The 11,867-nt window shown below is 62.2% G+C and overlaps 1 protein-coding gene across 6 annotated transcripts; it reads left to right on the forward strand.

Annotated features, from left to right (window-relative positions):
- Positions 1-6: 6 nt before the first annotated feature.
- MAFK (MAF bZIP transcription factor K) lies at positions 7-11,634 on the forward strand. Of its 6 annotated transcripts, XM_019637574.1 has the most exons (4): positions 9-59; positions 996-1,193; positions 8,045-8,124; positions 8,963-11,634. In XM_019637574.1, the coding sequence occupies exons 3-4, from the start codon at positions 8,089-8,091 to the stop codon at positions 9,380-9,382; spliced, it is 456 nt and encodes a 151-aa protein (XP_019493119.1). In that variant the 5' UTR covers positions 9-59; positions 996-1,193; positions 8,045-8,088; the 3' UTR covers positions 9,383-11,634. The 6 variants fall into 6 exon arrangements, 5 of the variants coding, with proteins under 5 accessions (XP_019493118.1, XP_019493119.1, XP_019493121.1 ...); XM_019637573.1 differs by lacking the exon at positions 996-1,193 and having other exon boundaries at positions 7-59; XM_019637576.1 differs by lacking the exons at positions 9-59; positions 996-1,193 and adding an exon at positions 1,325-2,011.
- The last annotated feature ends 233 nt before the right edge of the window (positions 11,635-11,867 follow it).

Below are 11,867 nucleotides of genomic sequence, written 5' to 3' on the forward strand. Positions count from 1 at the left end.
GAGGAGAGCGCGTGCCCGCGAGGAGCCGCCGCGCGCCCGCTCCCCCCGCGCCACACAAGGTGAGGGTCAGCGGGGCTGGGCCGGGTGGGCCGGGGCCGCCCTCCGCCGAGTCACGGCCGCGTGGAACCCTCGGCAAACTTGGGCGGGACCCCAAGTCCCCCCTCTGGCCCGGCCCAGCGCACCTGCGGTCAGGTGTGCCGCCAGTGTGCGCCGCGCGGGCGGGGGTCTGGTCCCGGCCCCTAGACCCGGGTCGCCTTCCTTCTGGGCGCTGGGGAGCGCGCCCCCCGCCCCTTTCTGGAGCCCGGAGGCGATGGGCGTCCAGGACTCGGCGCGGCGGCGTGCCCGCGTGTCCCAGCTCCCCCGTGTTCCCCACCTGCCTGCCTTTGCCCCCCGGAGACCCGCTCCAAGGCGGGAAGGCGAGGGCGAAAATAAAGGCCACGTGCAGGGCGCGCGTGGGCGCGCAGGGCCGCTCGGCCTCAGGTACCCGGGCGCCTCCGTGGCTCCGGTGTGCTGTCCGGCCGGCCCTGCGGCCCCTTCGCACGGTGCCCGCGGCAAGGCCCACACCGATCCGGGGTCGGGGGACTCGCCGACCGAGGTCACATTCTGAGCGGGTGACCTGCCAGGGGTTCCCCAAGGGAGGCCTTGATGGGGAAGCTTTGGTTGGGGATGGGGACGGGGCGCCAGTGTCACTTCCCCCAAATCCGGCGGCCCGCTCGTCTTATTTTTCTCGTCTGTGGATGGGGTTTTTTCTAACTGCTGAGTTCAGGACACAGGTAATGTGTCCGTCTGTCGGCTTCCACGCCGACTCCAGAGCCTCAGAGGGGAGGGGACGGGAAACACTCGATGTCCTGTCTCTGGTAGGGCTGCCGCTCAGCGCAGTCGTGGAGTCTTCACGGAGACACCTGCCGGCATCCCGGGCAGCTGTGCGGTGACTGCTGGGAGTTGGTGCCCTGGTCTCGTGTTAATGATTACACTGTTGTTTACCTTTCACACAGCCGTCCTAGCCCAGGCAGAAAGGGCTCTCCCGCCTAACCGCACACAGCCGCCACCTTCCCTGGCCAGATGCACGCCCAGCACAGGGTGATAGAACCTGTAGGCTCCTGCACGGTGGCTTGGCCGCCCAGCTGCCCCCTTGCCCCCCACCGCTTTATTGGCATCGATAAGGTTTTACTGTCACTACGATCACCGCGCAGGTATCTTGATTGGTGTGTGCTGCCCATGGAGCCCTGGCCCCAAATCTGCTGTCTTCAGGGGGATGGAGCTTTTACAGAAGTGTTAGTCTAAGCCATGGGAGGGGTCTGGGGCGGGCATGGTGGGGGGCGAGGCGGGTGGGGCACGCCTGCCACCTGTTGGTTGTGGGTAGCCGAGGAGCTTCACAAGCCCTTCTCTCCCAGGTAACCCAGTAGGAATGTTCAAGCTGGGGCTCGTAGAGGCGGCCAGCCCTTACGCCCTAAAGCTAGACTGCCGTTATTCCAAAATAAAGCATGTATTGACTGAGAACACAAGGGAGGCTTCTCCCAGAAGCGAGGAGTCTGCCTTGGTGCTTGAACACAGCTGGACTTCAAGGGACCTCTTCTTCTGAGTTCAGCGTCACACACTTTCAAGGTGGTTGCTGAAATGGGAGTTGAGTCGAGGCCAGTGGGGCATTGGGGTCTTACTGAGTGGAGGGCTTGCTGTGTCCCAGCCCCGAGGCTGCCGTGAGCCCGTGTGGTGGCTTTCGGTGCCATTCTTTGTCGGCAGCTGTGCATGCGTTCACTCGGGGGCTCCACGGTGTGGGAGCATTTGTTTATAGTCTGGGGCAACCTGGGAGAAGCCCTGCCTGTGGCCTGGCTGTTCCTGAGTCTAAAGGTTTCTGGAGTGGACTTCCTGGATTTCGGTACGGTCCACACGGGAAGCGGAGCCCTGGCCAGCTGGGAACAATCTGTGTGCTGCCCCTCAGCGCCGTAAACAGTGCCTCCGCCTGCTCTCGGCTCGTGGAAGACGCGTTGCTCTGGACTTACTTTTGCTTTTCGTAAGTCCACACGGTCGTCGTGCTTCCTCTTTCTTACAGTGGCAGTAAGTCCAAGTGTCATCTTAAAGCTGTCGCATTTCAGGGCAGGTGTGGATTAACCTTGGAATCACACTCCATTGTAAATGAGGAACCAGGCTCGGGTTTCCCCACCCGGGCCATGGTGGTGGAGTCCGGGTCTTGTGCATCGCCCTGCCTGCTTTTCTGTGCTGATGTCGGGTGCCCTGGCACGGAGGGTGGAGAGGTGTTGGGGTGAAGCCGCCCCCCAGGCCCCCTCCCTTCAGTGCAGTGCTAATGCATCTGTTATGCAGCAAAACTTTTATTTGCCAGGAGTGGGGGGTGGGGGGAGGGTGGGCAGCGTAGGTATGAGCGTCCCCTGCTGTCCATCCAGGGCCTGGTCTTGGGTGCAGCCCCAGATGTGTGCTCGGGAGAGGGCCCTCCCCCCACCACAGGGAGGACAGAAGGGGGCCTTCTGGTGAGGCAAAGGTTGGGGGTGTAGAGGGCAGGGGGCGATGGGGGAGAAGGGTAGGAGCCCAGCACAGATTGTGGGGAGCTCTAGGAAGCCAGAGGCCAGAGTTGGAGGCCTGGAATGCAACAGGTGGCCAGGGGGCTGGCGGGGGGCCTCTAGAGAGATGCTGAGGGGGTCCCTCTGCCTGCCTGTGGGAGTTGTACTTGGGGGAACCTAGATCAGAGTTCAGACGGGAGAAGCCAGGGACCTGAGCTGGGGCAGTGCTGCAGGGCTGGAGCAGGGAGACTTGGGCCGAGGCCAGTCGGCCAGGGTCAGCTAGTGGGTGTGGATGGAGAGGAGAGGCCTTGGGGGTGATTTCTGGGTGAATAATGTGGTGAGGTCATTACCTGAGCTGGAGACGCAGGGCAGGTGTAGGGACTGTTGGATGTGTAGACTGTCAGGTTTTCCAGGGGACGAGCCTGGCTGGATGTGGAGGTTGGGCTGGTTGAAGCCCTGGGCGGCATGAGATGGACAGGACTCTACCGGGGAACCAAGGCAGGGGGACCACCACAAGTGCGAGGGGAGCAGGCGTGGCCAGGGGCTGGGTGGTGAGAGCGAGGGGCCCCGGGCATGGCCAGCCAGGGCGGTGTGGTGTTCAGCCTGCCGTCAGCCCGGCAGCCGCCTGAGTCACCTCTGGACGTAGCCAGGATGACACAGCTTCCTCAAACTGCAAAGGTGACCAGATGTCCTCCAAGCCCGGCAGTCATATCTTGCCGGAGGGCAGCCAGCCAGGGGCAGCCTGCAAGCTGGGTGTAGGCCGCGTGGTGGGGTGCACAGTGAGGCCCTGTGGGACGGTGTCTAGAGTGAGCGGGGTGGTAGGAGCCCTCCTGGCTCTGGGAGCTGTCTGCAGTCGGGTGACATGTGCTTGTTTGACAGGTGCCTGCTGTGTCGGCTCTACCATGTGTGTGGCCAGCAGCTGGGAGGGGCACTCAGTTTTGGGTCATTTGTGAAAAGGGCCCCCCAAGCCTCCTAGAGGTGCCACATCATGGTGGTGAGGGTCAGTCGCTGCGCTGCGGCCTGGAATCGGGGCCTGCTCCCCTCGGATGGAACCCCTTCCCTCCTCCTTGGTCTCCCTACTGCCCCTTCTGGACCTGCCATCCTCAGAGACCTGGGAGAAGGGAACGGAAGGGGCACTCCGTCTTTATCTGGTCGGCTGGGAGGGTGATGGGCGGACTCCAGGACTGGCCACCGCCGGGCCTCCACCCTGAGCAGGAACAGTGTTCTGAGAGCCCACCTGTGCTGAGCCCTGGGTTCTGCTTCCTGCCCACATGAGGCTCAGCGTCTAGGCTGGGTGGCTGCTTGTTTAATCTCGGTAAGAACTGGAGCCCTTTGAAACCATAAACCTTTTCTGCTGGATTATCTAAACCTAGGGCTGTCTGGATGGGGTCATGCTCCCATCAGCCACCTAGCTTTATTGATGGAGAAAACGTCCCCCTGGGGTCCCGAAGCTGGGTCCAGCCCAGCAAGGGCTGGGGGACACCAGGGATGGCCAGAGCTGCATGCCACTCCAGACGAGCCGAGTCAACGCAGTGGGCGAGCGGTTGACGTTTGCTGGGAGTTATAAAGTGAAAAGTGACCCAGAAGGGGTCTGAGACCCTGGCCTCCAGCTCACCTGCCTCCTGGAAGGGTAGTCCCGGATTGTGGAACTTGGGCTCCCTGGCCTGCCCTCCAGGATGCCCCGGGATGGAATTCCTGCTCTGTTCTTACGGGGCCCAGAGGGGAGGGAGACCCGGCTCCCTAATTTATTCCAAACTGTGCAGCCACCGGAGTTGACTCCATCTGGGCTGCTGGTGCGTTTCCTTTTCTTTTAGAGGAAGCGGTCTTTCCTGTTAACCTTGCTTAGATGTACATCAGAATGAAGTTTCAGGCTTTGGGTTGAAAACCAACCTCTTCAGATAGAGGAGAAATTGTCTAAAAGGTATTCCAAGTGATAAGTGCTGACTGCAGACTTTCTGGATCAACTTCGTCAGGGCCTTGGGAGGTGGGCTGTTACTCTCAGGTGTGTGAGTCGCCCACACAGCGGCGGTGCTGACCCGCCTTCCTGGGACCCCGGCCTGGTACTGGGATGGATGCAGGCTCCCTGCGAGGCGTGAGTTTCGTTCCTTGATGGACGTGGGACAGTGCCTGGAGCACCCTCACAGGACGCTGCCGGAAGGGCATTTTTTGGTGCTGACCAGTTGCTGATGCTGTAATGCTGGCAGTAGGCCACGGTGGAAGGGGCAGTGGACTTCACGGCGCGTTCTCGCAGCCCACAGCGTGCCGGCGTGGCCCGGCCCCTCACGACCACAGTCTCTAACCCCACCTGTGTGCTCTGAGGGCTGCTGAGGTCGCCGAGGTTCAGCGGTTTACAAATACGTGTTTAGGGCTGTTGTATTAAAACCAGCTGTATTGCAAACTGTTGTCTCGCAGAACTCCGAGCTTTCCCAAAGCAGGCTGTTGTTGTTCTAACACTTGAGGTGACTTCCTGTGGACACTGTGTGTAGTTTGGGTAGAGAGGTAAGTAACGGCGCCTTCTTGTCCACGTGCTGAGCTCGGGAAGAGGCAGGAAGCAGTCGCGGGGGGCAAGCCCTGGCCCTGCAGTGACTGGGGGTCGTCAGGGCTGGGGCGGGAGCACGGCCGAGTCTGCCAGCAGTTTGTAGAGACCCGTGGAGCGGGTCCCTGAAAGTGGGCAGACGCCGACGGGTGATGTTCCTGAAGCAGTGGGGGGCGTACGAGCATGGAGCCAGGGATGGTGTCTGCTCCTGCCAGGGGCTCCCCGTCTCCCCTTGGCCTCTGCTGCTTCAGTGGGGTCCTGGTGCAGGCCCAGAAGCCCTGGGGGGCTGAGAGTAGAGCCCCAAGTCAGGGTCTCTCCCGGCATCACCACTTGGCCCAGCTGAGGCCTTTGGAAGCTGGACAGGACCCTGGGGCCCCTTGGTTCTGACCCCTCAGTCTTTCAGAAGGAGATTAAGACTCAGAGAGAAGAGGGTTTACTTAGTGATCCCCCAGCTTGATCTGGAGATGATGGCAAGCAGCACCCCTACTTACACATGTTCGTTTTCAGGCCTCAGTTTCTCTCCTTAAACTGAAGGTCTGATGACTAAAGGCGGCCTGAGGTCAGACCCCACCATGATGACCTCAGTACAGAGAGGGGAGCTCCTCACTTGGACCCAAGTGGGAGGGAACCCTGGGCCCCTCTGAAGTCTCTGCCCAGGCTCCTCACCTGGGGTACTGGGCCCCCAGAAGCCAAGGGAGGTGGGTGAGGTGGGTGTGGCAGGGAGACACCCTCCGGGGCCTGTGTGGAGGAGAGGGGGCCAAGCCCATGAGTGCCGAGGCCCAGGCCTGTAAGCACCCTGGTGACCTCGCATCCCGCCATGGGGTAACCCTGGCAGGTCTGCAGAGGAGGTGTCGCTGCCCTGAACTCTGCCCCAAGGCCCCCTGTCCTGGCTGAGCTGGTTCTAGGCACCGCTGCCTGTCGGGTCGGGGTCTGCGTGAGGCCCCCTCTTCGCTGGGGCCTTCCTTTCCCTCCAGCAGCCCCGCAGGCCAGCTGGCAGAGCGAGCGGGTCCCCGGGTGGGCGGGGCCTCAGGTCTGTGGGAATGTGAGCTCTCGCTCTGTAAACAGCTGGTGACTCACCGCACAGCTATGCCTGGCGGCTCCAGGCCCTCGTGCGCTGACGTGCTCACGACCGACCGGGTTGCGAGTTGGAATGGTACCCGCCACCCCTCCTTGCTGGACATGGAAAAGTTTCTCATGGCTCCCGCCAGCCTCCTGCTGCCTTCCCCAGGGGGGCTTTGACCCCAGCACAGAAGGGAGGGGAGGGCCCAGGGCACTCATTGGGTCCCCCCAGATGCCAGGGATCCAAGCGCTTTTGGGAAGCAGCTCTCACCTCCCTGCTAGGATCGCCCCAAACTGTTGCCTGTCCGTCTCGGGCACGTGTGTAACCACGTGAGGGTGCAGAGCAGCTCTACCGGCCTGGCCCTGCAGCAGTCCTGCCCCCCCATTGCCCATCCTTAGTGTCCAGCACTGGCCATGGTGCGAGGGGCGACCGGGGGTTTGCGGGCTTGGGTGCTGAGCCCCTCTGGCGGTGAGGGGCCAGCAGGCCCACAGGCGTCGGAGGCAGGGCCAGTGGGCAGAGGGTCCGGGAGGTACTACAGCGAGGGTCCTGGGGCTGCGGGCGCGGGAAGGCGAGGCAGAGACCACCCACCGGCCTGAGTCTTGCTCTCCCTAAGATGGAGGCTTTGATGCGGCACTGTGTCTGGGGCCCAAGGACCCTCCTTGGGTGCGTTTCTCTGTTCCTATTGCTTTGTTCACCTTGTCTGATATTTGGAACATCGGAGACAGACCCTGATCCTGTAAGCTGACGACGCAGTGTGCGCGTGAGTCTGGTACCTGTGCCCCCTGCTCCCCAGCTGCTGGGGCACGAGAGGTTTGTTTACTGTCCCACAACCTTGTGATGTCTGCACTCTCGGCCCAAAGCCATTGTTGCTGTGGGCTTCTCTGTTTCCATGACGACCACTGGAGGTTGGCTCCGTCCCAAGGTCGCCATGGCAACTATCAGAGGGGAATCATGCTTGGGATGCTTTGGCTGGCTTTTTCATGAATGATTAGAATGTGTGACACAATGCAGACACACGAGAATGAGAAGGGCGGGCGGAGGGGCTGGCGGGGCTGGCGGGCGGCCGGGACAGCTCCCGCCAGACAGTCGGAGAGCTCGGGCGGCGGCAGCTCTCCACCTCCCTGTCCCGGTCCCCCTGGTCGGTCCCAGGCTGGCGTAGGGAGCCCCCGCCCACCCTTTGGGTCTCAGGTCATGGCTGTGGGGCATCCCAGGTGGAGGCGGTGATGTCACAGCTGCAGTGCCCTTGGCAGAGGTAGGCCTGCTGGGAGGGTGGGGCCGGGTGGTGGGGCTGCACCAGCCCCCATTGGGGTGTTCGGCGAGGGCAGGGGCTCCCTACAGGACCCCTTTCTGTCGGAGAGGCAGTCTAGATCAGCGGTAGTAGGGGCTCTTGCCAGGGCAGGTGCTACCCTGGGGCCTACAGCTCCTCAGGTGGCAGGTGCGGCTGTTCTCAGGAGGCCTTTACTGTGCAGACTTGGGCGCTTCACCGTGGCATCCTGTGTGTGCCTCACAGGTGCAAACGTGAACTCCAGGGAGGGTCAGAACAGGAAGCAACAGCTGCTCACACCTGTCACCCCAAGATGCCAGCGTTTTCAACACAGGCTGTTGGGGGGGGGAGGGGGAAGACACTCGGATGAGGTGGATCCGGGCCACTCCGTGGGCTGATGCTGGAGTGGGGGGCGTGCCTGGGCATCTACCTGGGTCTCCTTGGCAGAGGCCCAGGCCCGGCCAGGATGCCTACCTTGGGGAAGCCCCTCAGAATAGGCTGGGCCTGCCTGGTTTCGGGCGCTGTGACTGGACAGCATGGAGGAGGAGCCGAGCTTCGTCAGAGCCTCTCTGCAGTGGGGGACCTGCTTCAGGTCACTCATGATGCAGCATGCCCCGTCCCCAGCTCGGCGGGACCTAACCACGCTCATTTTGTCTTATGTGGTTTTCTAGTTACAGTTTCCAAGCAGTTTTGTCCGGGTGACTGTGCCCAGGTTATGACGACTAATCCCAAACCGAACAAGGCATTAAAGGTAAGCGGGGGTGGGAGTGGGCAGATCCTGTCTCTGTCCTGTCGCTTCTCGGCAGCCTCTCTCTCCCAGCACCACCCTCAGAGTGTCAGGTAGCCCTGCTACCTGGAACAGGGTGGGGACTGTCGGATGGAGGAAGGTTCACTGAGAGAGGTGGTGACACAGTTGGGTTGTGGCCTTGGGAGATGCTAGCTCTGACGTCCAGGGGGTGACTCCTGCGTGGAGGGTGGTGGGGTGGGTGCCACTTCACCCTGGCACCCAGGGATGGGCCCTGGTCCCACAGAACTTTCGACAGGGCACACGTGAACGGTGGTGCTCCAGCTCCCAGGGTCTGGTTCTGACTGTCCCTGGTGTGAGCTGCCTCCCTGGCCCGTTCAGCTTCTGAGGCTGATGTGGCCCATGGGCCACTGCCTCTGGTCTCAGGAGCAGAGTGGGGATCTCCGTGCATCTGTGGGCTGTGTATTGCCAAGTCACGGTCGGTGTAGCCCCATCCCACCAGGCCCAGGATGGGCTGCCGTGCCTTCCTGTCACTCACCTGCCTGTATCAGCCCTGCACCAGGCATTGGAGAGTCACACAGGGTCACACTGTGCACATGTGGGCTCCGGCCTCACAGAGTTTGGGTGGACAGCCGTGACCAGCTAACGGCCCCCCGTGTGCACAATGACAAGGGACCCCACAGTGACCGTCCCCTGGTGGAGGAGTGAGGGCCAGTGGCCTGGAGCCAGGCTCTCGTCCATGCAGGGTCTGTTCCTGCGTGGATGCCGCGCATCTTCCTACCGCCTCTCTGCACCCCGGCCCCGGCCCCTGACCCCAGCTCTGACCCCGTGTGCGGCCCCACAGGTCAAGAAGGAGGCGGGCGAGAACGCCCCGGTGCTCAGCGACGATGAGCTGGTGTCCATGTCGGTGCGGGAGCTGAACCAGCACCTGCGGGGCCTCACCAAGGAGGAGGTGGTGCGCCTGAAGCAGCGCCGGCGCACGCTCAAGAACCGCGGCTACGCCGCCAGCTGCCGCATCAAGCGCGTGACGCAGAAGGAAGAGCTGGAGCGCCAGCGGGTGGAGCTGCAGCAGGAGGTGGAGAAGCTGGCGTCCGAGAACGCCAGCATGAAGCTGGAGCTGGACGCGCTGCGCGCCAAGTACGAGGCCCTGCAGACCTTCGCGCGCACGGTGGCCCGCGGGCCCGTCACGCCCACCAAGGTGGCCACCACCAGCGTCATCACCATCGTCAAGTCCCCCTCCGTGCCCTTCTCGGCTGCCTCCTAGTGCTGGTGTCGGGGTGCCGGGCGGACCTCGTGCTCATCGGAGGGTCCCATGGGGACAGACCCCTTAACACCCGAGTCGGAGCACAGAGCCCGGTGGGGCCGCGGCTGTGGATGCCGGATGAACCGCAGGGCCTTGTGAGCCCGTGTGCCGCTCGCCTCCCCACGCACACGCACACACACATGCACCGCCTTCCTCTGGGCCCTGCCAGCTCTCCAGACCGTCTGCTTTCAGGCCTCTTGAGTCTTGCCCCAGGGGAGTGGGCATGTGTGGAGGGAAGGCCCTCGGAAGGGTCTTGGCCTTGGGGCCCAGTGGCAGGGGCTGCGTCTTCCACCCCCCCCTTAAGCAGCCTGTCATCACACATCAGCGCGTCTGTCCCCTGCCGTGGCCCGCCAGCCAGCACAGGAGCCCCGTCACTGCCATGACTGAGCTCTGGGGCCCAGGAGGAGCCGTTTGTTCCCGGTGTCAGAATACACCGTGACCCTGCTTCGGCGTTAGCCAGTGGCGCACCCCAGGAAGCCGACGGAGGAGGGCTGCCGGAGTCCGCCACGCCAGTCACCACAGCACTGGGGGCCTTGGAGAAGCACTTCTTCCCTGTGGGGCCTGTGAGAGTCGAGTGAGTGTCGGGGTGAGCGAAGGAAGTCCCCAGTGTGGAGCAATAGTGGGCGCCCTGCTGTGGCCCACAGAGCCCTGGGAAGGTGGGGCTGGGAGGGGCAGGGGCGCAGGTTCCGGGTGGGATAGGCGTGAAGTCGGCGGTGGAGCTGGGTGGCGCACGGTTCCTGCTGCTGGAGGAGACACGAGAGCAGGGTGCCGGGTGGGGGTCGAGGATGACGAGGGCACTGGGCCGGAAGGGCGTGCGGACCAGCAGCTGGATGGTCTGGCAGCACAGAGGACAGGGGCTCTGTAACCTTGGTGCTTCATCATCGCCTGGGGCCTTCACCTGCCCTTTTGGGCACTTGGAGCCATGATACCCTTGGTAACCTTTGCTGGGTTTTCTTCCCGGAGAGCTGCTGCAGGGGTCCCCCTGTGCCATTCTGAGAAGGTGCTGGGGGGGCCTCAAGCCCCAGCCCCACCACTGGCCTGAGGCTGCTGGGCTCCAGCCCCCACCCAGTGAGACCCCCAGCAAGCTGCAAAGGAAGGGGCAGAAGAGCGGCCCCAGGGCTTCCTCCGTCCTGCTTCTGCGTCTGTTGTCAGCAGCGGACAGAAGGTGCTGGGCCTCGGGGAAGGCAGTGGTCTGGGCCGCGCTGGGTCCTTACAGAGCAAAGTCCCGCTGTGTAGAGGAAGCTGTCGGTGCCATAGCCGTGGTACGTAATCCACATTGGATATCAATAAGGGCCGTGGGAGATATTTAAGAGAGAGAAGTATATATATATATATATATATATATATATATATAAAAGTATATACACGTTTTATCGTACAGATTTTTTGTACCTTTTTCCTGTTTGATACTGTAAATCTAGAGCAGAGCTGCAGTTTGGGTGGGAGTGGGAGTCATCACCCTGTCCCATGTCCCATGTCCGCTGGCTGGCAGCTCCCTCGAGGGAGGCTGGGCGCCCCCCCTGCTCCTGTCTTCCGCCGGCTCTTCCTTACAGGGTCCCGCCGACGGCGCTAGGCTCCCGGGGCCCTGGCCAGGTGCCCTGCTTGGCGGCTGCCCTGGCTCCCCAGAGCGCCCTGTCCCGAGAGTCCTGGGCGGGCATGCGCTGGCTGTGGGCCCCTCTGCCCCTAGACTGAGGGGACGCCTATCGCCCGGGGCTTTGGGCCAGGCATCCCCCTTCCCGGGGACCAGGGGCCACAGAAGGAAGACGGGCACAGTCCCTCATGTGTTTCCTCTTTTCCTTTCAGATCATTGGAATTTCATTGTCACAATTTAATATATGGATTTTTTTATTTAAGAGTAAAGGCAAGGGCCTCTGTTGTGTGGGTTTGTTTTTGTCTCCTGTGCTTCAGATCGCGAGTCCTTCCCCGAGAAGGCAGGCCGTCGCCTCTCCCCGGCGATAGGGCCTCCGTTTGTAAGCTCAGCACCCGTCTCCCTTGCCTCTAGCCGCTCAGCTGTTTCATTTCAATATTTATTTTTGTGCTGCTTTTATCATGATATAAATTATTGAGAAGAGACCCTATGTGGTGGCCCTTGTTCGTAGGGCACATGCCCTGCACCCGCCCCGTCCCACGGCTACCACCTAATTTATTGCTGTACATCTCTGCTGTGATGCTTTTGTACCTTTGCAATAAAGAGTTTTCTGGTTTCAGATCCATCTCGCTTTGTAGCTGGTGCTCTGGGCCCCTGAGTGTGCTGTGCCCCATCGTCCAGCCCCCATATCTGTAGCCCTCACCATCCAGTGTTTTTGTGAGTGGGTCTGCCAGGCTGCGAGGTTCTGTGTGGGGACGGCCCCAGGGTGGGAGGGGGCAGCTGGGCTCACTTTCTGGATGGTGGGCAGGATTCTGAGGACCCCACCTGCCCTGACTAGGAGCCCCAGTCCGTGGATGC

The sequence above is a fragment of the Hipposideros armiger genome, unplaced genomic scaffold, assembly GCF_001890085.2.
Source record: "Hipposideros armiger isolate ML-2016 unplaced genomic scaffold, ASM189008v1 scaffold_33, whole genome shotgun sequence".
NCBI lineage: Eukaryota > Metazoa > Chordata > Mammalia > Chiroptera > Hipposideridae > Hipposideros > Hipposideros armiger.

Bases quoted from the DNA above. Each gene is read 5' to 3' on its own strand.
- MAFK (XM_019637572.1), top strand. From the start codon at position 7,771: ATGCTGGAGTGGGGGGCGTGCCTGGGCATCTACCTGGGTCTCCTTGGC. The intron at 8,125-8,962 runs GTAAGCGGGGGT...GCGGCCCCACAG, and splicing joins AACCGAACAAGGCATTAAAG to GTCAAGAAGGAGGCGGGCGA.